The 27,282-nt window shown below is 42.9% G+C and overlaps 1 protein-coding gene across 2 annotated transcripts in view; it reads right to left on the reverse strand.

Annotated features, from left to right (window-relative positions):
* LOC110210079 (NACHT, LRR and PYD domains-containing protein 1b allele 5-like) overlaps window positions 1–27,282 on the reverse strand; it is a 59,780-nt gene that overhangs the window by 24,313 nt on the left and 8,185 nt on the right. For both annotated transcript variants that reach the window (XM_020988854.2, XM_020988855.2), the window contains exons 2-11: window positions 22,186–22,217; window positions 19,464–19,520; window positions 14,244–14,282; window positions 13,721–13,756; window positions 9,184–9,231; window positions 6,700–6,744; window positions 6,561–6,607; window positions 6,417–6,466; window positions 4,168–4,385; window positions 3,822–4,072 (exon numbers count right to left, since the gene is read on the reverse strand). In XM_020988854.2, the coding sequence (XP_020844513.1) occupies window positions 3,822–4,072; window positions 4,168–4,385; window positions 6,417–6,466; window positions 6,561–6,607; window positions 6,700–6,744; window positions 9,184–9,231; window positions 13,721–13,756; window positions 14,244–14,282; window positions 19,464–19,520; window positions 22,186–22,217 (823 nt within the window). The remainder of the gene's footprint in view (window positions 1–3,821; window positions 4,073–4,167; window positions 4,386–6,416; window positions 6,467–6,560; window positions 6,608–6,699; window positions 6,745–9,183; window positions 9,232–13,720; window positions 13,757–14,243; window positions 14,283–19,463; window positions 19,521–22,185; window positions 22,218–27,282) is intronic.

Raw genomic sequence — 27,282 nt, forward strand, 5'->3', positions numbered from 1 at the left:
TCTACAATTCAGATCCTTCATTCATCCACATGATTCCCCATGTCATTCGAACTCTTGAGCTTTTAATGGTTTTGTAGGACTTTTTAAAAACTTATAACCTGAGAAATTTTAAAAATTATTTTTAACTGCTGACTGGGTTGGAAAGGTGGAGCCTCATTTGGAGCCTAAGTCACCTGGTTTTTGTTTTGGGTTTTTTTTTTCCTGGGAGGGGGGAAAGGGTTTGGTTTTGGGTTGTTTTTTTTTTTAAGCAAAATCACTATCTCCTGCCCTTGCCTCAGATGTCACAAAAAGGAAATTTGGTTTTCAATATGCTGTGATTTAGAAGTTAAAAAGACAAAAACTGCATATGCATCAAGACCTGGCACACAGTGAGTATTTAATAAATGTCTGTTGGCATTTCACGCTTCAAACCAGCAAAGAAAACAAAGGATGGAAAGGGTCAATGCTGGAGAGGCTGTGGAAAGGAAGGCCCTGGGAGGGACCAAGAATAGGCCCACCATTTTGGAAACAATTTAGAATTATGCTTTTTTTAAAAAGGATGTAAAATGTCCATGCCCCTTCAACTGAGAGTTTCCACTGCTAGGCAGAGACTTCTCGATTAGAAACAGAAAGCAAAGTGCCCACATATAACAAGATATTCCTAGCAACATTTTCTGTAGAGGCAAAGAATTGGAAACAAAGTAGACAGCCACTGATTGGGGAATGGGTACTCCAAGGATGAGGAATGCAGGATGGAAAGGGACCTTCTTGTGCTCTAAGAAATGACAGACATGATGAATACAAAGAAACATGGAAAGACTGAAGTGAACTGATACAAAGTGACAACAGAGTCAGGAAGAGGAGATTCACAAGGACTACAACAATGCAAACAGAAAGAAAAGGCAGCACAATGTTGGGGAAGTATACAGAACATCGCTGGCCCCATAGAGAAGACGTCTCCCCTAACTCCTCAGCAGAACCCGGGGACCCAGGGCTGCGGGGCATTAAATCTGCCACCAGATTTCTTTCAATAGTGTTGATCAGTTTTGCTGAATCGCTTTTTCCTCTTCTCAATTTTTTGTTGTTGTTTTAAGGGATGGTTCTCCGTGAACCAAGGGAAATCTCACGTGATGCAAAAGATAGGAATAAAAATCTATTCCAAAAAAGAAACAATAAGAAAAATTCAGAGAAGCACAGGGAGATGTGTATGAACTATAAGACAAAGCAAGGTGAGCAGAATTAGAAAAAACAATGAGACTAGAATCATGTAAACGAAAAGAATAAATCAAATGACACTGAATGTTTGTAATGAGAATAAGGAGCCGAGGCCTGAGAAGGAGCCGAGCAAACAGGCCTCCCAACCCCCTCCACTTTCTAGGGGTTCATGAAGGAATTTGGGGGTGGAAGACACATACTCTCTCAAATACGATGCCGTTGACGACAACATAATCAGAGCTGCTCAGGCCCCAGGCACCCAGGACTGAACTATTGATTGGTGTTGCTAAACCGTCTTTTTTTTCCTATTTTTTAAAATCCTTATTATAAGGGATGGCCCTAAGGGTAGGAGAAAAGGAAAGAATATATTCAGAACTAAAACAGTAAAAGAAAAATCTGTTGAACTGACCTGAGTAAGAGCCTCACACAGTACATTCCCACACAGGCAGCTTTCAATAAATACTGACTGCAGCGAATTATTTGTGGGATGCTACACCTCATCTTTCCTGTTTCCATTCTCCCCATATATGTACCCACTATCAGAATAGCACCAATGAGGGTAACAGTCAATTCCAGTCCGGAAAGAGGCCCCTCTTCCACAGTGCTCCCAATAGGCAGCAGCTCTACAGTGGGCTAACTCCCCTCCACTAAGGTGGTACAGAGAGGAAGGCCCACATCTTCCCTTTCTTGATATAAGCCAGTTTAAAAGAAGCCTCCAATTCAGTGTGAACTGAAGGGAGATAGGCAATCCCACATCTAAGCCCTACGTTTGTCTTTCCATTGCCCCAGTCCTCGTTCAAGGACAGCAAAAAGACAGTCTGTCCTGTATCAGACTCTGGGACCCAACAATAAATGATTAGAAAGTCCTCCTCCCACCCCTGGAATACACCAAACTGCCCCCAAAGCTGCTGGTTGACACCTCGTGAATCCAGTATGACTGCTTTCTAAAATCTTTAAGTTAATATTAACAAACTATCTTTAATTTCTGAATACAAGAAATGTACTCAGAAGCCTACCTACCCCATAGAGGATCCTTTCACAACAATAATTGTTGCCGAGTCATTTTTCAGTTGTGTCTGACTCTTTGTGGCCCTATTTGGGGTCTTCTTGGCAAAGATACTGGGGTGCTTTGCCATTTCCTTCTCCAGTTCATTTTACAGATGAGGAAACTGAGGTTAAATGATTTGCCCAGGGTCACAGAGCTAGTAAGTTTTTGAGGCTGGATTTGAACTCAAGAAGATGAGTCTTCCTGATTCCCAGCCCAGTACTCTATCCCCTACACCAACTAGCTGCCCTGAGCATACTAACAGCCAATATTTATGGAGTGTTGTAAGGTTTTAAAAGCACTTTACACATTAGCTCATTTGATCCTTATCACAACCCTGTGAGGCAGGTGAGATTACTATCCTTATTTTATAGATGAGTAAACTGAGGCTGCAAGTATCTAAGGTAGGACTTGAATTCAGTTCTCCCTGAGGACAAGTACAATGCTTTAACCACTGCACCATTGGGCCACATGTACACCAACCAATGCTTCTCCTAGTCTTGGCATGAAGTTATAGACAAAACCCAGCCTGTCGTTGACTTGTAGCCCAAAGTGTGGGCTTCCCTGCACCCTGGAAGCACCCTGCAGAACGCCTGTTTGTTCTCTACACCAAGCCCTGCCTCGTAGGGGAGGGCATGATAGGCATCCCTTCAAAATATGCTGCCTGCTACTGCCTATGGAAGAGGAGCAGGGAGGGGAGCAGAGGGGGAGGAGAAAGGAAGAGGAGGAGGAGGAGACTAGTAAGTCCAGAATGTTTAGCCTATCCCTAGGAAAACTCTATCCAAAGGACTCCTGGGAAAATGCCTTCTGAGAGTTGATTCAGGGCTATCCTAGAGGTCCTTAGACTGAACTGTTACCTGGGGCTCAGGCTAGAGCCAGAAAGCTTCAATCTGCCTTTTTAGACCTTTGTACAGATGATGACCTGGCGTGGTGTCAGAAGTAGGCCTGTCATATGAGCGCCACACATTCTCCTCAGGTCTTATGTGATTCACATAGGCTGCACGGCACTGTTAGAATTTCATGGTGGATGCACAGCTCCTAGTCATAGCTAGAGAGAGCTAGAATGGAGATATAGGCGGCAGCAGACCAGACTGCTGTTCTTCAGAGACCTACAGCCTGCTGCACTCACTGATGCACCATGTATTTGTTCAGTGTGTGGATGGCTCCGGGTTGCTGTTTATCTAGTAAAAGAGTTTGGGTTTTGGTTCGCTTTTTTTTGCCATCTTCCTCACTGACTCAATCTCAATAAACTCCAACCCTGGACCTATGCCTAGAGAGCACTTGGCTCAGAATGCCTTTTCATGCCCAGACTCTGACCTCATGAAGCTGGCCTAGGCTTGGGAAAAAAGGTCTGTTCCTCCACCACTGAATTGCCCACATTCTTTTCCAAGGAGATTCACCTGAATGAACAAACTCTGCTTCCCCGAGGACTTAAGGACGCTGTACATGGGCCCTCATTCTCTTCCCCTCAGAGGTCTGGTTTTAGAAGTTCCAACTCAATAAAGCTGAACTTTACAGGAGCATCTAAAAGCTGGACTAGGCCCACGAATGCCCAGGAGAGCTGAAATTGGAATGGCCTTACCCTGATGAAGGAGTCGTTATTCGTGGCCACATAAACGCGAAAGGACAGGGATGGATGGCTGTCAATAACTTTGTATAAAATCACTGCCCCGTGATGTTGCACAGTTTCCTGGGTTTGAATGACCGGCCCCACTGGAGAAAGGGAGCTCACGTGCCACTTGACGTGGGTGGTGGAGTGATTGACAGTGGATTCGAGAGCAGGACCAGACTTTGTGACGTGGAACACTTTGAACATCATCAAGGATTCATGGTCTGTAAAGATGTGCACAGAGACGATTACCGGGCTGCTGGTCTACCCCAGAAACGAGCACTCTTTAAGCTGGCAGAGAAAGCTGAAGGACACTTACAGCCCAAGCAAAGGGAATGTGGAAACTGGATGGAGACAAGAATGGCCGGGTCACATTTCACGTCAAATAAGGGCCCGCCAACAATCCAGGGCTTAACCACCAAGTCAGCGTATTTGCTCCAGGACAAAACCGAGTACTTGATGTCAGTCTTCCTGTTGACTTCAAAAATCAGGCCCGTCTGGGCACACTGGTATGTTCCTTCACAGTCTACCTTCAACCTGCATGAGACGTCTTAGGTTAATAGTGACTTCAGTTTAAAACAGTGTCCCTGTTATTTTTTCATTTTTAATTTATTTCAAAAATGCTAAGAGAAAGAATGGTCTCATTCGAATGCATTCCTTTCTCCCCTATTCTGTACTAACCATTTCAAAGTGCCTAGCGGAGGCAGTACAATGTGGAGAAGAGCCAACCTCAAAGTCAGAGAGACCTCAAAGTCAAGTCCTCCCTCTGAAATACAGAGCTGTGTGACCTCAGGCCCAACCTCTGAGCAACTCCATTCAACCAAGACTGATCTACACTGGCTAAGGGGGTTTCTTCACTGGGAGTTCTTTACATCAACGAAATCGTGGTCTACACACCCCAAAAAGTCAGTCAGTCAGTCAATCAATAAGCATTTCTTAAGTGCTTACGATGTTTTAAGTGATGGAGATGCAAAGAAAGACAAAAAAGTCATTGCCCTTGAGGAGCCCATGGTCTAATGGAGAAGACTACAAGCAAACCACTAGACTACAACCAAGAGAAACAGGAGATAATCACAGGCAAAGTGCCTACTATGCTCAATGCACATGCTAGCCCTGGAGAGAGGGACCACAATAATGAAGTCTTGGTCCCTGACCTCACAGAGCTGACAGTGGGGGGTGAGGGGGGGAATAGGTGGGATCTGGACCTAAAATGTGGTCAGTGTGGAAACTCCCTCTACTTCTGAAGTTCTTAAGCTTTCTTTGTCTCATGGACCCTTGTGACAGCATGGCGAGGTCAATGGACCCCTTCTCAGAATAATATTTCTAGTTAGAGAAATAAAAAGCAGAGGGTCACTGAGGAAAGCTTTCAATTGCATTGAAACAGTTCTTTTAAATGTACATGTGTGCAATGCTCACATACATATGCACATGCAAATACACACAATGGACATGCACCTACATGCATGTAGATGTGCACATAGACACCTATGCACATCTCCACGGATACCTAATCTATGCACATGTGCACATACAAATATGCACACATGTGCACAAGAAAAGGCATGCAACACAATTGTGTGCATGAGTACACCGACACACGCACACACAAATACACACAAAACATATGTGCATGTGTACACATAGACATAGACACAGACACATGCACACCCATGCATGTGCAAACCTGTACATGAATGCCCAACTACAGATGGTGATCATGTGTGGACGTGTGTGTACTGATGTCAGAAACATGCCTATCCACACAGCGCACATAAACTGTGTGCACATGCACATACAAATACACACACAGACACGTGAACATGCACTCACACAGACACATGCACGCACAAACACACAAAAGAGAACACATGTGCATACATGCACACAGAAACACACATACACACAACTACGCACACACACGCACAGTCCCACAGATACCACGGACTCCAAGAACCAAGCCCTGCCCTGGTGATACAGATGAGCAGCTCTTCTGTCTCCTCTGGTCTGAGAAAGAGGCTTGGGGCTCATGGTCACACCTAGGATCACACAGTCAGTATGTGTCAGAGGTAGGCAGGACCTGGACTCTAACAGGGATGGCCCTGCCTCCAAGGAGCGAGTTCTCTGTGTTCTGTGCCACCATGCCCTCACAAGCAGGCATATAATAACAAAGTAAATATCCATCTGTTAAATAATTAGCAAGCAGACCAGACTTGAATCAGAACAGTATGTGAATAAATTGGAATAGAGACATAGCTGCCCAAAAAGGGCCATGGGCTACCAGGAAGGAAAGCCCCCTTCAGGCCAGAGGGATCAGGGAAGGCTTCAGGAGGGGGAAGGGGGCATTTGGGCCAGCCTTTGAAAGTGGGCTTGGATTTCCAAAAGCAGAGACAAGGTGGGAGAGAGGGAAGCCCAATGCCCACCCTCAAATAAGATTTGCCTTCAAACACAACAGCACAGCGAGGCCTCGTAACAATCTGGAAATGAGTGACTGTAGATTCTCTGATTTGGGATAGGGATTAAAAAGCCCTAACGTGAAACTGCCCTACTATTACTTTCAGGATCACTCACAGAAATTGTCCCCTGGAAAGCAGCCTGGGCATCACCTGCTCATTCTGCTTCTAAACACAAGAAGATAAACACACACAGGGATCAATGACTGGTAGAGGCTCTCTGTATAAAAAAAAAAGCCCCTTTTATCCTGAGTCCACTTACATTTTCAGTGATGCAGTGTTCACACTGAGTGCGAGGACAGCCAAACTCTAAATAACAGAGAGAAAATCTTGCTTACTTTCTAGGAATGTTATTGACTTCTGTGAAATGAGTACGCGGTCAAGATGAGACGAGGCCATACCTGAAGGGAAAGGAGCCTGGAATCCTTTCTTCGTCAGGTCTTCCCCTGGAAAGGAACATCCTCCATAAATGGGAAACACGAGTTTTTGTGGACTCTCTGACCCTCAGAGTGGAACAGCAAGTTTTTAAATGAACAGCACATTGAGCCATGGGTGTCAGCATCAGGGAGGCATCCAAGTCACTCCAAATGACAGAAAACCATTTTTGCGAATTCCATTCTATATCACAGGCAACACAGTGGAACCTCAAGCCAGGAAGATCCAGGTTCAAGCCTTACCACGTGCCAGCTATGTGACCCTGGGCAAGTTATTTCAGTGACCCAAGCCATCCCCTAAGGCTGTATTGTGAGGTACCCTACATTGGTGAAGGGAGTTTCTATACATGGAATTCCCTAAAGGGATAAAATCACAGGTCTGGGTCAAAAAATAAAAAAAAGTCGGCATCACAACCATGAATGTAAGTTACAGTACAGTTTTCAAAATGGTTGCTTTTTAATAATACCTTATATATTTAAAGCAATTCATAGATTACAAAGCATTGTAAAACCATAGATTTTAGGGCAGCTAAGTGGTGCAGTGGATAGAGCACTGGCCCTGAAGTCAGAAGGACCTGAGTTCAAATCCGACTTCAAACATTTGACACTTACTAGCTGTGTGACCTGGACAAGTCACTTAAGCCCGAATGCCTTACCAAAAAAATTTTTTTTAAAAACCATTAAACTATAGATTTAGAACTGGAAGAGACCTTAAAAGGTCTAGTCCAATCCCATTTTACTGAGGCCAAGAGATTGTCCAAGGTTACACAGGTAAGGGACAAAGCCAGCTTTGGAACCCAGGTCCTGACTACAAATGTAGATTCTTTCCATTGTCTCACATTGCTTTCACTTCCCCCATCTCCCAGCCCTGCTTCTGATTTCCCAGACCTTGCCCCCAGGCCTCAGCTGCCAGCCACTCTGGAATTTCCCTCAGTGCCTAGAGCCTCCTTTCCCTGGAACGGCTTCTGCCATGCTGGCGCCTTCTTCCATGTGATCAGTTCTTCCTAGGGGCCAGCCAACCTTCAATCTGGTTTTCTGGACCCTCACTCTTGGGTAGCCCCTCAAAGGTACCTGACTGCCAGCTTTTCAACACCCTTCTGTATGCAGTCACACACACTCCTCCCCTTTAGAATGTAAACTCCTTGAGGGCAGGGACTATCTCTATTTTTGCCTTATTTGTATCCCCCATGCTTAGCCCAATGCCTGGCACGCAGTAGGTGTTTAATAAATGCTTGTTGTCTGCCCACACTGCCTCATCACATACTTTCCCACATACATTCTCCTTTGAATCCCCACAGCATAACCCTGTGATCTAGAGACAAGCAGGCCACATGGTCCACATGTGGGGAGATTGGGATCAGAGATACAGAGCTGGAAGGAACCTTATGTCATTGCACTCTCATTTTACAAATGGGTAAACTGAGGCCCAAAGAAATGGGGAGGCCACACTGCTAGCAAACAGCAATATGAGTGTTAGAAGCCTGGTCTTCTGACCCCACAGTCTCTGCCCCTTTATGTTAGTTTTCTTTAATATGCTCCATTTTGGGGGGGGGGTTGGCTAGGCAATGGGGTTAAGTGACTTGCCCAGGGTCACACAGCTAGTAAGTGTCATGTATCTGAGGCCAGATTTGAACTCAGGTCCTCCTGAATTCAGGGCCGGTGCTCTATCCACTGTGCCACCTAGCTGCCCCAATGCTCCATTTTTTTAAAGGCATATTTCACCTTGAGAAGATTTTTCTTTCTTTTTTCAGAATCAGAGTAACAGATTGAGAGCTGGAAGGCAGCCTAAAAACCATCTACTCCAACCCCCTCATTTCAAAGACCAGGAAACTGAGGCTGCAGAGGTTATAGAATTTGCCCAGTTTAAACCTGGTGCCTCGTTAGGGAGACACTTGGATCCCTTAAGGCCAGCCTTGTGCTGTTCCTCCAGGCAGATACTGCATCTCCTGACTGGCCAGCCCCCATCCCTGGAATGCTTTCCCTCCTTGTCTCTGCCTCCCAACTTCCCTGGCTTCCTTCAAGTACCAAATTCCCACCTTCTATAGGAAGCCTCTCCCAGTTCTTCTTCATCTCCATTCCTTCCCTGAGATTACCCCCAATTTATCCTGGACCTCTTTTTGGTGGAGTCATTTGCAAGCTGTCTCCTCCATTAGCCTGAGGGCTCCTTGAGGGCAGGGGATATCTTTTGTCTTTCTTTGTATCCTCAGTGCTTAGCACAGTGCCTGGCACATAGTAGGTGTTTAATAAATACTTGTTGACTGAGTGCAATGGGGATTTCCTTTCACCATCTCAAAAGCCATTTCCATCAATGACACCACCTCCTTACTATTTCTGTCTGGTTCAATCTTAAGCCTTGTTCACTCTCATCCTAACAAGTTCTGTCTCAGAGAGCCTTCTAAAGAAGAAGGTCCCACATGGCAGAGAGGGAGCAAACTGGGGGCTTTACTTTACCTTGGGAGAATGGAGATTCCTCAGCAGAAGACTCAGTCTGCTCCTCACCTGCCGAGAACAAACAAGCAATTAAACCTGGATGCCTGAGCCCAGCATGCATCACTGAGGCTAGTGTAATAAAAACCAGGCAACTAAACTCCAAGCATTCAAACTCTACCACAGAGAGGGCAACTCTGATGGGCCAGCCACATTGTTAGAATGCCAAACGGATGTGTGCCGAAAAAAGACTTTAATGGAGAACTCACAGAGGGCAAGCGTTCATGTGGCAGTCAAAAGAAGCAATGCAAGGACACTCCCAGGGTCTCTCTTAAGAATCTTGGAATTGATTGTGTGACATGGGAGACACTGGCACAGGACCACCCAGCATGGCATCGTGCCCTCATCAGAGAAGGTGCTATGCTCCAGGGGCAAAGCAGAACTGAAGTTGCTCAAAAGAAATGCCAGACGTACAGATTTAGAGAATCCTCCCCAAATGTTCACATAGACTACTTGTGTCTGACCTGTTGTAGAACATTCCAAGCTCACACTGGTCTGAGCAGCCACAGTCAGCCGCATTGTAACTTGACTCTAACATAGTGATGTCATTTTGGGCCTCTTCAAGAATAAAGGACAACAGCCAATCCCAAGCAGGCACAGTAGCCCCAGGGCTGGGTCACAGGAGCTGCACTGACTAGGAGCTAATGAAAAATGAATGAGAAAGTACAGGGCTGAGCCCTAGGGATCTAAATAGTCGAATGAGGCGTTCCTGCTTTCTGGGAGCTCACTCTAAACGGGGAGAGACGACCTATACAAGAGATCTCGGTGGCAGGGCAGGAGGAGCAGGCTGATGGGCTTAGGGAGCAGCTGTCAGGCAATGGCAAGGTCCAGGAGGCTTGGAGCAGAATTAGCAGAGCTGCAGATCTGAGGGCTGCTCTTAAATGTGTGTCATTGACTCCCCTTTGGCAGTCTGGAGACCCCCCGGGTCCCTGCTCAGCTTTCATTCACAATGGAAGCACAAGTTCAATTTCCCTTAGAGATAAGTGCAAATAAAGACAAATTTTTCCCCCCAGACTCTCTGAAATCTATCCACAGACCCTCCCTGTCCATGGACCACTGGCACAGAGGAGGTCAGACAGACAGTAAGGGCCAGGGGATCTTGGGGCAGACACAATGGCAGGGCAAAGGGACTGCAGTTATGGTGCCCGGCTTATCTAGGCTAAACAGTGTCACAGCCAAGTTCATTTATAGCAAAGTAATGAATTATCTTGCTTTAGCTTTACCTCTTTCCCAATAGCTGCTGAGTCAACAATGGTTGGGAGGATGCCCATCTGTTTTACCTTAACATGACCTTAACTGTTCTCTGCTTTCAACCAGACTTCTTGAGAACCTTGCCTGTCAGTTCTCTTGATCTCTGGATCCCTGCACTATGACGGCTACTTCTAAACAAGGACGTTCAATTCAGTCCTTCGGTCCATGCCAACCAACATTTATTAGGACCCTCCTACGGGCCAGGTACTGGTACATCAGTTCAGGAGGATGGAGACTTAAGAAAAGACTGTCAGTTTCAATAGTTAATAAGAGATCACTGGTAACTTTGGAGAAGGCCATTTCAGTCAAGTAATGAGGTCAGAAGAAGTTAGAAGCCAGAGTGCAGAGGACTGAAAACAAGAGGAAGAGGTGGCAGACAACATGGACAGTTGATTTCTAGGATTTCTAGGATTTCAGCTGAGGAGAGCTTGAGGGGATGGTAGAGTCAAGAGAAGACTGTTTGAGGATTATTATATTTATGCATAATTTATGTACCATGTTTATGGGCAGGTAGGTGGTAAAGTGGATAGAGCACCAGATGGGTAGTCAGGAAGACCTCAGTTCAAATCTAGCCTCAGATATTAGCTGTGTGACCCTAGGCAAGTCACTGTCTGCCTCAGTTTCCTCAACTGTAAAATGGGAACAATAATAGCACCTCTCTCCCCAGGATGTTGTAAGGATCAAATGAGATAATATTTGTAAAATGCTTAGCACAAAGACTGGCACATAGTAGGTGCTTAACAAATATTTCTTCCCTTCCCTTCCCTTCCCTTCCCTTCCCTTCCCCTCCCTGGATGATAGGCCAGGACACTGGCCTCAGGCCTGTAATAGAGGACATCCAGGAGGAAACATCTCAGGATGAAGACAAGTATCTCCTCCCAGTGAACCAGCCTAACAGTTCTGAGCATCCCTGTGGGGTCCCCATTCAGGCCAGAACAAAGAAGGAGAGCTTTTGAAGAGAGAACAAACATCTCAGTGTCTATTTCCTGAGTGTTTATTACGGGCAAAGTGTTTTAATGAGCTTCCAAAGGAGACTGATTCTCTAGCTCCATTGAGGCTGTCTGCCATATAAAGGGCCAAGAGCCATTTAACAACCAGCATTCCAGAGAGAGACAAAGCCAAGTTAGCAGGTCTGTGCTGTTCAAGATAACGGCCCTCAGAAGTAGTAAGTGCATTCCCAATCCCAGGGCACCATTCTGGGACTGCTCCAGTGTTCAGTCCCTTTGCTCTGCACGCCTTGGCCCATCCCATGAGGAGTCTCACTGACCACTCCTAACAGCCCCAACAGGCCCTAACCCACGCCCTTGCTAGCTTCCTGAGAGCAGCAGCCTCTCCTGCTCCTAACTTCTTCTACTGCATTTCCTATACTGGCCCAAACCCTGGCTAGATTCCTGGTGACAAAAGACATTCAGTCCAGTCCATCCCAATCCAGCAATCATTTATTATGGGCGTGTGACCAGTATCACAACACATGGGGTAAAAATGGCAGCTGAGTAGCCCAGGGGCTAGACTGCTGGGCCTGAAGTCTGGAAGACCCAAGTTTGAATCCAGCCTCAGACACAAACTGCCATTTCTAAAGCCCTCTATAGCTGGCAAAGGCCTTTACAAATATGTCATGAAAGCCTCCCGAGAAGTCCTGGGAGATTGGTTTCCATCGCAGGCACACCATCCCCATTTAGGAGGACTTGGAGGACGCTGTTTGCCCTTTTGGTTTCACTAACCTAGGGTACTCTCAGCGTGGAGGCTCTGTCCTATGCAGATCCACCCCTGGCTAGTGACTAACCATCTCAGAGTCACTGAGAGGTCTGGCCCTGGGATCCCAAGTCCATGAAGTATTCTTAGAGGTGGGACAGGAGCCAAGGTCTTCCTGACTCTATGTACTAAGACAGAATCAGGAAATTGGAACGTTGCCTCTGTGTCCATTACTGAAATTTGTATTGTACCTTCAAGTTTGCAGGGTGTTATATATACATAGTCTCACTTGGGCATCCCCCAGATCCTAAGAAGTGGCTATCACGATCATGATTACCATCCTTCTACAACTATGGATACTAAGGCTCAAGGATATAGGGCTGGTGAATATGGTAGATGTGAAACCAGATCTTCCTAACTCTGAGTCCATGACTCTAACCATTACACTGCACTGCTTCTCAGTTAATGAAGCAGATTGCTACTAACAGTAGCTAGTACTAGTAGTGTTAACACAATCCATGTGCTCCAATCAATTAATAAGCATTTATTAAGCACCTACTATGTGCCAAGTGCTGTATTAGGCAACAGGGATACAAAAAGGAGAGGCTTCTCAAGGAAGAATCCACTCCACCCGGAGAGATAAAATAAATGTCTATAAATTCTATACAAAAGAAATGGAAGTGCCCTACAGGAAAACAGAAAGGGATGGTGATAGAAGGGAGGGCAGATTAGGGGAAGGAGTATTCAGAATGCATGCTGGAGATGGGGAGAAAATCTGGAACTCAAAATCTTGTGGAAATGAATGTTGAAAACTAAAAATTGATTAATTAATTAAAAAACAAAAAATAATTTTTAAAAGAATAACCAAAAAAAATGTTCTTAGAGCATTTTTCTCCGTCTTTCCTTGTCCTCACCACATTTTACCTTACCCTCTATTCATCTGTGTGTACATGTCAAATCCTAGCAGAATGTAACCTCCTTGGGGCAAGGATTGACTTTTTTCCCATGAAAAGAAAATTCCTAGCACCTAGGTGCTTCATAAATTTTAACTGAATTTTGTTGGGGAAAAAAAACGAAATGGAAGGTAATTTGGTATGGGGAGGTACTAGCAGCTGGGGATCAAGAAAGGCATCATGTAGGAGGTGACACCCAAGGAAATGAGGGAGGCTAGGGAACAGAGGTAAGGAAGGAGGGGGGTCCAAGCATGGGAGCCTGCCAAAGCAAACAGATGGAGGAAAGAAGGGAATATCATATGACAGACCGGGGAGGGCAAGAAGGGGATGAAGTACAATACAGCTGAAAAGGTTGTGGCTTTAAATGCCAAATGGAGGAGTTTTTATTTTATTCTAGAGGTAAACGGGAAAAACTGGAGTTCACTGAGTGATCCAGTACCTCCAAACATAACAGTTTCAATGTTTAAAAATAATTTGCTTTATTAAAAATATTCAAAATGGTATAATGCAAGATGAACCAGAAAACCTTAAGCTTGAAGATTCTCAATGTTTCCACTTATTTTTAACAGTGAAAAAAAATAAAAAGCAAAAGACAGTGCACTCACTTGACTTTCCTATTTCCAGCTGTGACTCTTCACTCTCTATAAAAGAAAACATCCTAATTAGTTTCAGAATGACACCAAGCATGAACTCAAACATGGGCTGCTGTAAACACAGGCCAATAAAAAAACAGAGGTTTACCTGTTTCCATAGCACCCACTTCCTACCATTCTTCATCACATCATCCTGTTTTGCCACTTTCATTTGCCAATTACAAACCTATCTGCCTCTGGAGAAAGTCCTTCCCAGCTATCAAAGTGCCCAGAACCACAATCTCCTGATTGTTAAACCCCCTGGACATGACTTTGGTTTAAAAAAAGGTGGCATGTCCACTTATTCTGAATAATCAGAAAAGAATGGTGCCCAACAGACTCATAAGAATTAAGTGAGAGGCACAATCCCCTATGAGAGGCAAATAACCAAGGATCCCTGGGTCTCGAAAGATCTATTCTCATTGAAGTCACTTAACTAATTAAGAATAATTTACTGTTGATGGTTTTTTCCCCTTAAGTATAACTTTAAACTCACCAGACTCTGTTTCAGAACCACTATCAGAATTCTCTTCTCCTAAATAAAAATCACATAACATGTATTAAACAAATAATAAAAAACAAACATTTTTTAAAATATTTAAAGACAACTTAGAGTTCAGTTAATTAAAGCCTAATTTTCTGCTTGGTCATGTGAGTTTGTTAAACTCCCCCTTAAGTCAGAAACATACCACCTCGCAAAAAGAGATGACTCACACAAAACTGTTCATACCCCCAATCCCACTACTAACTAGCTTTATACCCCAAGGAGATCAGAAGGTCCTATACATACCAAAACATTCATAGCAGTGCATTTTGTGGTAGCAAAAACCAGAAACAACTAGAAACAAAATGGGTATGCCCATACTTTGGGGACTGGGCAAACAGACTGTGACACACAGATGTATTCGAATATTACTGTGCAGTTAATAAAGAGCAAATATGAAAAATTTTGAAAACCATGGGAAGACTCATAGGAATTGAGGTAGCTGGAAGACAGCAGACAGAGTACTTACTACACAGTAACTACACAAACATAACTGAAAACAACCCCGAAAAGCAACTGAACTTTGACCAAAGGCAATGACAGACTTTGTTCCAAGAGGGCAAATGATAAAAACATTTCTCCCTGCTCTCACTTGGCGGGGGGACTACAGATGCCAAATGGGTCATACACAGACAGTTTGGCTTGACCCTCCTTCTTGATTACAATGGAGGGCTGCTACGGAAGAGTACAAGAAATGGCTCTAATATAAAAAAGAATTCTTATTTCTTGGCAGCAAGGGGAGAGAGATAGCCTAGTTCTTGGGTCAAGATTTCAAATAATGGCCTGGGCTGAAATGGTGCTACCTTATCTTGTCCCCAAGATAATCTAAATTTCCTTTTTCCCTTGAGGCAAAAATGGAGGAAATATCTCCCATCCAAGATCATGCCCCAATTTTTTTTTTCCACTGGGGTGGGGGGAAGCTGAGAGCCTGGAATCCTCTAGTCTACTACTATTTCATATGCAGCTGAGGTAAGTAACAAAGATAATTTCTATTGCTCATGCCTGTTCAAGTTTAGAGTAGAATAAAGTCCATCCTCTCTCCTCCCACTCCTACCCCACCCCTCAAGCTGACACACTGGATTTAGCTGGCTGTCTCCACTAGGCCCTAACCTTGAAACTTCTAGTTCTGGCCAGATTACACTGATTTCTGACACCAAGCTGTGTACTATCTTCCCCCTTTCTGGTCCCTGGGGGAATAAGGTCACTGGGAGAAGAAGCTGCCTAGTCAGGCCGAAGGGGTCAGCTTCCTGAAAATAACAGAGCCCCACCCCAGCCACCAGTGTGACCTTCAGCAAGTCACATCCCCTGGATGGGTCTCATTGACTTCATCTGAAATGAAAAAATTCCCGATGGGGGAGGAGGGGAAGTGGGTGGTAGGGGAGAAAAAGATTTTTCTTTTAAAAAGCCCATTCTCCCCATTAGATTGTAAGCTCCTTGAGGGCAGGCACTGTCTTTTGTCTCCTTTCCTATCCTCAGCACTTAGCACAGTACCTGGTATATAGCAGGTGATTAACAAATGTTTATTGATTTATTCACTGAGGCTGGGGCTGTGTTGGTCAGACTCCATTATATTTCTTTGATTGATTCTATACTAAAGAGTTAAAAATTATGTATATAATTAAGCTTATCTATTTTTGCTTGTGTTGAAGGTGTCATTATAGAACTGTCTTATAACTAGGGCTCATTTATGGCCTGGCTTCCTGTTGGAAGGGGGGCTTGGAGCTATTCTGATTAGATACATCCTTCAGAATAGCAGGGCAAGAGAGGCTACTCAAAGAGAGGCAGAACTTAAGACTTCAAGGTTGCTAGCTCTTGAGAACTACAGTGAGCTTAGGTCTTCCTGCCAGCTCCTAGTGGTGTTGGGAGTTGGTTATGACTGCCATGGCAAACAAGGAACTTTTCAGAGCCTGATTTTGATGAATAGGATCAGGTTGGTGGCTGTTAGTGCCATCTGGTGGTTTAACTGTGTGCCAGGAAGCTCCTGCTAAGAGGCAAGGGAAGAAAGTTGGCTAGGTACCATGGATACAATATGCAGACAAACCATTCTCTCCCAACACCATACACTGGCAGCTAGGTGGCACAGTGGGTGTAGCACTGGGCCTGGAGTCTAGAAGACTTGAGTTCAAATCCAGCCACAGCATTTACTAGCTATGTAACCCCAGAAAACTTAGTTTCTTCATCTGTAAAATGGGGATCATCATAATAGCACCCCTCTCCCAGGGCTGTTGTGAGGATCAAATAAGATAATAATTATAAAGTATTTAGCACAGTGCCTGGCACCTGACACCTGTAAATGTTAGCTGTCATTATTATTATTATTATTATTATTATTATTATTATTATTATCATTATTATTAACAATAGCTAAGTGAAATAACTGACAAGAGTATGAAATCCTAGCACTGAATACTAAAAAGTTTTTTTCATATTTAATAAGTTTTATTCTAAACTTAGTAACCATCAATAAAAGCATTCAAATGAACAAAGAAGATGCTTAATAAAATCATAAACTCCCAAGTTATTTAAAATTTGTTAAGAAAATGAGTATGCTAATTTTGAATAAATGAATAAAGCATATATTAAACACTTACTGTGTACAAAGCACTGTGCTAAGTGCTGGGAACAGAATACTACAAAAGTAGTATTCTGCTTTTGATCAGCTTCCATTCTAATAAAAAAAACTATGGGGGCAGCTAGGTGGACAGCATGGGCCCTGCAGTCAGGAGGACCTGAGTTCAAATCCAACCTCAATCTCGCTGCATAACCTAAGTCACTTAACCTTGCTTGCTTACGAAAAACAAACAAAAAACCCTATGAAAGGCTTCAGCTGCAAATCAGATGGAAAAGTCCCATGGTCCATAGGGAAGCAGATGGCCACGTTTCCTCTTTGACGTCATTATTCAATGTCACTATAATTTGAATAACATGTTCACATACCTTTCCAAGCTCTTGTTCATCTGCATAACTTTTCCTTGAGGATTTTGTTTCGCTGTTAGGGTGCAATGGAGAGAGAACTGACCAAAGGGGCAGGGAGACCTGGGCTCAAAGACCACCCTTGACACATACTGGCAGAGATCCTGGGTTTGGGAGGAGGAAGCCCCTGCCCTGTGGGCTGGGCCTGTTCTTCTCCTTTAAAGCTTCTGAAGCCATGCTCAAGCTATCACAAGGATTCCATCCTTCTGATACTGGGCCTTCAGCTGACTGACAACAAAGAGATGGGGAAGCAGCACTGAGCTGAATCAAAACAGTCTCCTCTCTAAATATCCTTCCCCTGCTAGGGCTAATTAAATCCCCTTTTACAAATTTTGCATTTCATTTTAATATCAAACCTAAACTTCCAAAGGGACTGTCCAGAATCTGGCTTTTCCTACAGTAATGGGCCAGATACAGCCTCTAATGCTCTAGATGACTGTCTAGAAGTACTACAGAAAAGGCTGAATTTCTATTGGTCAAAGGAGCTTTCTCATCTGGATGTTCCCTAAGTCCCAGGCTCAATCTCAGGCTCAAATTCGCTGGATATATTGAGGTTCTGATTCTGCCCTCTCTAATCAGCATTACTGAGGATCATAAGATTGAGGACATTTAGGGATTATCTGGTTTAATCTTCCCATTTTACAGATAAGAAAACTGAGGCCCAAAGAGGTGAAATGGTTTTTCCTGAAATTACACAAGTAGTAATTGTCAAAGCCAAGAGTAAGAACTCATTCATTCAGACTCCAGATTCAGCCTCCTTCTCACCTTTGTCATGTTAGGCTACAAAAACATTGCATTATGTTTAAATCACTCTTCTCCAATCACTGGGCATGTGCATTGTTTCCAGTTTCTTTGCCATTACAAATAATACGGCTATGAAAATTTTCATTCAGCTCAATCTTTTTTCCCCTTTAATAACACCCTTCACTTAGCCCAACTTAAATTCAGGGGATGCCCTTTGAGCCTGTCTTGTATCGGGCAGGATGGTGTCGGTTCACTACCTCAGTGGTACCTGTTAGCTCCTTTTTCACTAGGAGCTTGAACAAGGCACCATGAAATGCCCATCTGAAACAACAAACAATCGTGGAACATCACTTCGAGGGTAAAACAGCAAATGTGCCACCTCCAAAATTAGTACCACTGCATTGGCCTACAAACACATTTGGCCACCTCAATCCCAACCTTCTTCTCCCATGTAATCGGTGTGGGACACACCAAGGAAGATTAGGGATTTCCTCAACCAGGAAATACTGGGCAGATTATGAGCCATCAATAACTGATGAGGAAAGTCCTAGAAAGCTGCCCAAGGCAACAGATATGTTAAGAGATTTACCCAGCCAGTGGCATGACTGCCATTACAGGCATGGGCAGTATCTGAACCCAAATCTTCCTAACTACAAACCCAATAATCTCTCCACTAGGGCCATGCTGCCTCAACAGAACAGGCCAACAAGAGAAATTACAGTGCCATCTTTTGCCTTGGTTATGCTAAATCCTGACTTGCCAGGCATAATTACTCGGGCTATTTGCAAAGCAACATTCCAGCATTAAGGCCAATTATATCTGGGAAAAGCCTTGGGGTCCCTCCATCAGTCATAAGTGTGAGCCTACTACTTCCTAGGAGAAAAAGGTCAGTCAGGAATAAAGGGCTATCTCCTGAATAAGTTTCTGAAAGCTTGGATAACACATAATGCAATTCAATTTAGGAAGCTGGAACTGAATACCTGCTATGGGCACTGTACTAGACAATAAGAAACAATGAGACAAAAATGGAGAGTTCCCACCCTAATGAAACTTCTGTTCCGTGGCAGAGATACAACACTTGCACAGAAGAAAACACGAAGAACGTACGAAGAACAATGAAATACAAAGTAATTGGAAAGGGAGGGCAGGAACAAGGGGGCAAAGCCAGACACAGCCTCCAAAGTGAACCCTGAATCATGTTGTGGATTCCAAGCCCACAATAAGGAATTTATGATTAGTAACTACAAAAACATTTTACAGGTAACAAGATGCAGCTTTTTTGTTTTCAATAGTCACATGTTGACTGTGTCTACACAATATAGAATAAAACTGTAACCAGACAATGTGGCCAACCTCCATGGCCAATCAGGTTAATTCTGCCCAACACGGAACTCATGCAATTTGACCTGCATTCCAGCAAGCTCTGATATGAAATAGTCAAAGTCTCGTCCATACCTGATTGGGAGCCTGCAGAAGCATCCTGAGAAGAATTGGTACTCTCTAATATGCTTTCTAAATTTGGGAAAGAAAGAAGATGCAAAATACAAGAATAAAAACAAAAATGAGTAAACAGTACATAAACCTGCAAATTCATGTCTATTTTAATCCCACAACCCACAAGCACATATATGATAAGCAGGTCACCTTCATAACCCAATCATTGATCTGATGACAACCCCAAACCCTCAACGTTAACATTTCATGTCACAAAAACAAAGTTTGAGTATCAAACCAACGCCTTTAAGATATATTTGGCCTACATTCTAGCAGGGAAATTATTTTAGACAGAGTAAGTCTTAAGGATTATCATATAAAACAAACACAAACTAACCACCTACCACAGGGTGGGGCAATGTTTGACTTGGTCTCTTAGTCATCAGACTCTACTTTAAACAAAGGAAATTCTACTGTTTGCTTTGTGCAGCCAGCTCAGAGCTCACATTCATTGTTAATGAGGAAGTAATAAAGGGGACAGTGGAACATCTGCTTTTAGAGCTATTATATAACTGAGATAGCTGAATAGAAAGCTCCTGTACCAACAGTCTGGCACTGCCCAGGGCCAACAGTCCATTTAACCACATGATCATCCAGATGCTTTTCTCTTTTACCTTGACTGACTAAGTATGTGCTAGTAGCGAACTTTCTGTCCTTCTGAGCCTCAGTTTCCTCCTCTGGAAAATGAACCTAGCCAAACAGTTATTGTTCCCCAGCTACAGAGTATCACGTGATGAGGCTGGGTAAATAAGGTGGGGCCGGCGTGCAGGGGGAAACACTTCTGATCTGATACAATGGTTCAAAGAAGAGATGCAATGGGTCCCTTTTGTTTGTTTGGGGAAAAAATTGATTATGAAAGTGACCATCTAAATAACAGTGAAAAATCTCCCAGGAACTCAGTGACCTGAATGAGTTAGAATAAAAATATACCTTAACAAATATCAGCAACATGTTCATTACATGTTTTCCTCCTGATTCTCTGTCCTTTTATATTTGTATGTGTAAAAATATATATATGAATACATCCATATGCTTGGTTGTTTTTTAATACAGAATATCAATCTGTTCCTGCCGCTCTCCTGGTTCTTTCATTATTATGCATTATTTCATCATCATTTCATTTGTTTTTCCATATTTCCTGGCAGTTCTCACACATTTCTCACTTTGAACAGGGTAGGCTTATCATAGCCCACTAAACTGTTCGAAAACAATTTGCCTGTTTATTCCCCCATCCTTTGAATATTAAGTTTGCAGCTATTTTTCCCTTTTTACAAAGAAATTATGAAAATTGCATATAGCTATTTTTTCAAGTTGTCAATTACATGCTCAGGATATACTCTAATTAATAAGATCATTGGCTCATGAGTTATAGATCTCTTCTACTGTTCGGCCAGACTGAGCTCCAAGAAAAATGTAATTCTCCCAGCTGTTTCATATTATACCTCCTTCCCTACAGTCTCACCAAAACAACAACAACAAAAAGAGTTCTCACTTTTATTTTATTTTATTGCCAATTTGAGGAGCACAAAGTGGTCGTGTTCTGCAACCAGTTCTTAGAGGTTTGCAAGAGCCAACTGTTACATTTTCAGTGTGGGCATGTCTACCTCAGAAATTGACATCTGCTCCACATCAGGGCTCCATTTATTGCTGCTGGCCTCTAGACTTTAAGGAAGTGATGACGAAAATGGTAACAAAACTGTGCTGTGTATAACGTTTTTACCCCAGGGCCAGTTGTTAAATTTTTACCAGCATATCCCTGATACAAGATGTATATATTATTTTTTTAATCAGGATCACCAGTTTCAATATGAAAGGGCCCCTAAAAGGTCACCTGGTGAAACTTCTTTATTTCACACTTTACTCTTGGAGTCCAGAAGACCTGAGCCCAATTCCAATCTCAGAAACTGATCCTGGGCAAGTAACTTAAACTCTATCTACCTCAGTTTCCTCATATGTAAAATGGGGTTAATAATAACACCTACTTCCTAGGATTGTCACGGGGGTAAAATGACATTTGTAAAGCACTTTGTGAACTTTAAAGCACTATGCAAATGCTAGTTATAATTATTATTTTATAGATGAGAAAACTAAAGTCAAGAGATGTGACTCGCCCAAGGTCATCACATAGTTAATCAGTGGCAGAGCCAGAATCCAAACCCAGTTTCTCTCACTTCAGACTCAGCATTCTCTATCCTATACTGGGATCGCTCCTCTTTCATTTATCTTTGTGGTCATGTTGGTTCTATGGTTTTATTGACCAGGTAGCAATTTAATTAGGATCAAAACAAGTAGTTCTTGATGTTATCTCTCTATTATTTTAACTTTCACATATTGATTTTTTTTTCCATTTCTGCCACCATTTTTATTGCAGCCTTTTAAAAAATTCCCTTTGATTTCTCATTGGGTTTCTTTTCCAACTTCTTTAGAGAGCCTTGATTGACTTGTATTTCTTGTTATCTGTAAAAAAAATTGATCAAAAACAATTCATTTCTAATTTTCAAATAACCACAAAGCACATTTTTGTTGGGGGCTGTATTTTATATGACATTGCAAATGTGCTCAGTCTGACAAAACATCGTCTTTGTCCAAGAAATAGGAAATCATCTACCAAGAAGAAAATGGATATTGACATGGTACAGTTTCGGCTTTCAAATAAATACATATGGATTTAAAATGATCATACCTCTATCTTGTGAAGAGAAAGTATCGTAACAGCTAGAATGGGGGGTAAAAAATAAAAGACAAGACATTAAATCAGAACGCTTTCTGGACAAGATGGTTATGCTACTCTTCAAGATGCCCACTATAAAATGTTTTCCCAAAAATTTTTTGTGTTGTTGAGTCATTTTTTCAGTCGTGTCTGACTCTTTGTGACCATAGTTGGGGTTTTCTTGGCAAAGATACTGTAGTGGTTTGCCATTTCCTTCTCCACCTCATTTTATAGATAAGGACACTAAGGCAGGCAGGGTTAAGTGACTTACCCAGAGTCACACGGCTAGTATATGTCTGAGATCAGATCTGAACTCAGGTCTTCCTGACTCCAGGCTCAGTGCTCTATCCACTGTACCACCAAGCTGCCCACATTTAGGGCACCACTATCCTCCCAGTCACCCAGTCTTGCAAACTAGATGCCATCCTCAACTTCTCCCTTTCTCGCCCCTTCCCCCAATATCCAATCTACAGCCAAGGCCCGTAGATTTTAAGTTTGCAACAGTTCTTGAATACTCCTTCTCTCTTCTGACACTGACATCACCCTAGTACAGTCCCCTCATCACCTCATGCCTGGAATATCACAATAGCCTGATGGTTGAAACACCTGCCACGTCTCCCCATTCCAATCCATCCTCTAGTCAGCTGTCAAAGTGATCTTCCTACAGGGTAAATCCAACCATGCCAGCCCCCAACTCACTACGGCTCCCTATCACCTCCTACAAGAAGCCTTTCCTGATTCCTCTAAATTCTAATGTCTTCCCTCTGTTGATCATTTCCGATTTGTCCTGTAAATAGCTTGTTTTACATGGTTGTCTGCATGTTGTCTTCCCATTATTTCTGTGATCTCCTTGAGACTGGGACCATTTGTTACCTTTTTTTTTGTATCCTCAGTGCTTAGCACAGAGGTGGTGCCTAATAAATATTTACTGACTGACATGAAGTAAGAGTCCAATAAATTCTCTTCCAGTAAATGAAAGAATGTAAATGAAAAAGCAGAAATAAAAGGAAAAATACAATAAAAATGCCAGCGGTTGCCAGAGATGTTGGTTGGTTGTCTGGATGAACTAGATGATCCCTGAGATACCTGCCAGTACCTACCAGTCTCAGTCTGCAAATTGACAAATAAATAATTATTAGAACTAAAAATAATAAATAAACAAACAAAAATGTGAATAAATGGCTAGATGTGATTTGTGTGCAGGAGAGATTCAGCAAGATTCTGGGAGAGAGTCACTTCTGGCTGGGAGGCTGAAGAGGAGGCTGCCTGGGGTAATGACATCTGAGTTGGGCTTTAAATTCTAATTCCTGTTTCCCACACCAGTCCTTCCAATATCTGAAGCCGACTGGCAAGTGCCCCCTTGTCGTCTCTTCTCTAGGCTAAATGTCCCCAGCTCTTTCAAGAAATCATCACATGACTGGGGCTCAAATCTCTTCATCATCTGGGTCCAAGAGCTGATTCCAAAAGGCAGAGCTTGGGGCAAAAGCCTTTCTGCTTTGGAAGACTCCTTCACAGAAGCATCAAGATCAGGAAATAGCTATTAGCCCAGTTTCACTGGAATGTAAGAGTATAAGAAGAAACAAGGTGGTAGAGGCAGTTAGAAACGAGATGGACGGGAAAGTCCCTTGAAGAGGAAATGGGGGAGAACAAAGGACGGGCCAGTGTGCCATTTGCACGAACTCAGCATTCTGTGAACTTGTGCGAACTGAGGGGTGAGAGAAGTGAGCAGAAGCAGAATAATGTGCATAACAACATCTTAATGACTCACATCTTTGAAAGACTGAAGAGCTCTGCCGTCACATCTGACTCTTCGTGATCCCATCTGGGGCTTTCTTGGCAAAGATACCGGAGTGTTTTGCCATTTCCTTCTCTAGCTCATTTGGCAGATGAGGAAACTGAGGCAAACAGGGACAAGTGAGTGTCTGAGGCTGGATTTGAGCTCAGGAAGAGGAGTCTTCCCGACTCCAGGCCCAGCACTCTATGCACTATGGTGCCACCTAGCTGCCCTCTAAGAACTCCAATCAATATGATTACTAGTCATGATTCCCAAGGACCAACAGTGAAGCATTTTTTTTAATTAATTACTTTATTTTTAATTTTCAACATTCACTTCCATAAGCCGTTGAGTTTTAAATTTTCTCCTCCTCCCTCCTCAAGACAGCATGCAATCTGATATAGGCTCTACATATACATTCCTATTAAACATATTTTCACATTAGTCACGTTGTAAAGAAAAATTAGAATAGGAGGAACCATGAGAAAGAACAAACAAAACAGAACAGAAAAAAAACCAGCCAATAATATGAAGTATATCTACTTCCTGACAAAGAGGTGATGGACTCAAGAGTACAGAATGAGACACCCAGACATGGACAACATGGAAATTTGTTTTAATTAACCATGCATATTTGTTACAAGGGCTTTGTTTTTCTCTCCCCTCCCTCCCCAATTGGGAGGAAGGAGAGAGAAAGGGAGACAGGTAGGAAGAGACTTTTGTTAAAAATTAAATTTAAAAAATTTAAATAGGCAATGGGGGACACATCGAAGGTTTTCAATCAAAGGAAATAATTAGACATATGTATTAGGAAGATGACTTTGGCTTTGGGGTAAAGGCTGAATTGGGGATGGGAAATACTAGCAGCAAGGTAACCTAAAGGAGCCTGTTTCAGGCAATTATCCTAGAAAACGGGAATTAAGGCCTGAAAAGGGTGGGATGGGGTGAAGGGGGGAGGACATTGCAGTGAGATGCTGTTCCTGATGTAGAATTTACTTGGCAACTTAGTCTCTGACCAGAATTGGCGAGCAGAGGAAGAGAAAAAATTCAAAGACGACTCTGAGGAATCTTTCTGAATGGCTGGAAGGACAGAGCTCCATTAAGAGAACCAGGGAAGATCCAGAACAAGAGGAGGTTTGGAAGATGATGAGGGGTTCCATTTTGAACATGCCCAGTTTGAGATGTTGGCGAAGTATCTCAGGCAGAGACATTGAGAAGGCAGTTGGAGATGCTGGCCAGGAGATCAGAGAACATGGAGATCTGGGAGTCATCCACAAAGAGGTCACAGATGAAGCCCTGGACAGGGCCAAGCAATTCTCCTCTGGGGCTCTGGACAAGCTCATGTTTCCTCTTCAATGCCTCTTTCCTTGCCCAGGCAACTGATTCCCCTCCCCCACCTTCCCTGCCCTCATCTCCAAGAGATCGTGGAGGCTCCTTAGCCGACAAGCACTGAATACTCAATATTCTACAAACTTGGGGAGCATACCACCGACTCATGCCATGGTCCTAGGGATTCCCAAGTTTGGAATTACACTCCGTAGATTTCTATTGTTCTAAGAACTACCGGCATTCTCAATTTCAGTTCTGAGGTCTTAACCTTTAACACTGATCTCACACCTCACTCAATGAGTGGCGGTTTGGACATCTTCTGATGCCAGACATAATGACAAACAGCCCAAGTGTGGAAAGAACAATCAGATCGCCTAAGTCAACCAGTGCTATCTTGGCTTGTTGGTCCCTAATTGTCTTACTCAACAAATGTAAACAAATGACTCTTTTGTTCTAAAACTTGTTTTAAATTGAAGGAGCAAAAAGCTCACGCACAATCAGTACAGAGCAGATCGGCTTAAAACCTGCTTCAGTAAAGACAGAAAAACAGAATGCCTCCCTACCACAGAGAAGCAGAGACTGAGGGGGGGGTGGAATATTATATTCAAATATAGAATTGTTGACCTAAGTGACTGCTTTTTGCGGAATTGTTTTTCTTTGTTATGTGGGTTCAATTTGGAGGTGAAATGTGGTATAAAGACAAAAAAGGATTAATAAAAACTTTTTTTTTCATTTGGCAAAGTTCCAGGAATACTATAACCAAAATCAGGCACTCCCACGTGAATCTCCTGACAGATGTTGGACACGAGGCATCCTTTTTTGCTGTTACAAGGGTTTTAGTCTTCTCTTTCTTTCTCTAGGTTTTAGTGGGAGGTTAGAGATGGAAGAGAGGGATTAGCAACAGAGATATCAAAAAAAGACCACTACTGCAACTCATCCTTAAGATGTCCAGAAGAACCTACATGTACAAAAATATTTATAAAAGCTCTTTTTGTGGTGGCAATGAATTGGAAATTAAAGGGGTACCCATCAGTTGGGGAATGGCTGAACAAGTTGTAGTAAATGAATGTAATGGAATACTATGGTGCTATAAGAAATGATGAGCAGGCAGACTTTAGAAAAACCTGGAAAGACTTACATGAACTGATGCTTAGTGAAGTAAGTAGAACCAAGAGAACATTGTACACAATAACAGCCACTTTGTGTGATGACTGACTTTGACAGACTGATGTCTTCTTAGCAATGCAAGGATCTAAGACAACTCCAAGACTCATGAAGGAAAATGCTATCCATTTCCAGAAAAAGAACTATGGAGTCTGAATGTAGATCAAAGCATACTATTTGCTTTCTCTCTCTCTCTCTCTCTCTCTCTCTCTCTCTCTCTCTCTCTCTCTCTCTCTTTGGTTTCTTCTTTCTGTGGTTTCTCCCACTGGTTCTAAGTCTTCTTTGCAACATAACTAATATGAAAATAGGTTTAATACGAATGTTTATGTTGAGCCTATATCAATTTACATGCTGCCTTGGGGTGGGAGGAAAGGAGAAATGGGGAGAAAATTTGGAACTCAAAATCTTACAGAAGTGAATGTTGAAAGCTAAAAATTAATTAATTAAGAATAAAATAAAAAATAAAATGTCCAAAAGAGATCAGACGGAAGCACAGACAAGCAGGACAGTTTTGAAAGTAACACAGATACACATAAAACAGACAAGAAAAGGCTTTTACAATGGAGGGGAAGTGGGCGAAAGTGAGAGGGAATGAGTGAATCTTATTCTCATAGGATTTGGCTTAAGGAGGGAATAACATACACACTCAAGTATGGAAATCTATCTTACTCTACAGGAAAATAGGGGGGGAAGGGGACAAGAGAGTAGGGACATGATAGAGGGGAGGGCAGATTGGGGGAGGGGGTAATCAAAAGCAAACACTTCTGAGGAGGGACAGTGTCAAAAGAGAGAATAGAATAAAT

This window comes from Phascolarctos cinereus, unplaced genomic scaffold (genome assembly GCF_003287225.1).
Source record: "Phascolarctos cinereus isolate Bilbo 61053 unplaced genomic scaffold, phaCin_HiC Scaffold_7;HRSCAF=346, whole genome shotgun sequence".
In the NCBI taxonomy this organism is placed as follows: domain Eukaryota; kingdom Metazoa; phylum Chordata; class Mammalia; order Diprotodontia; family Phascolarctidae; genus Phascolarctos; species Phascolarctos cinereus.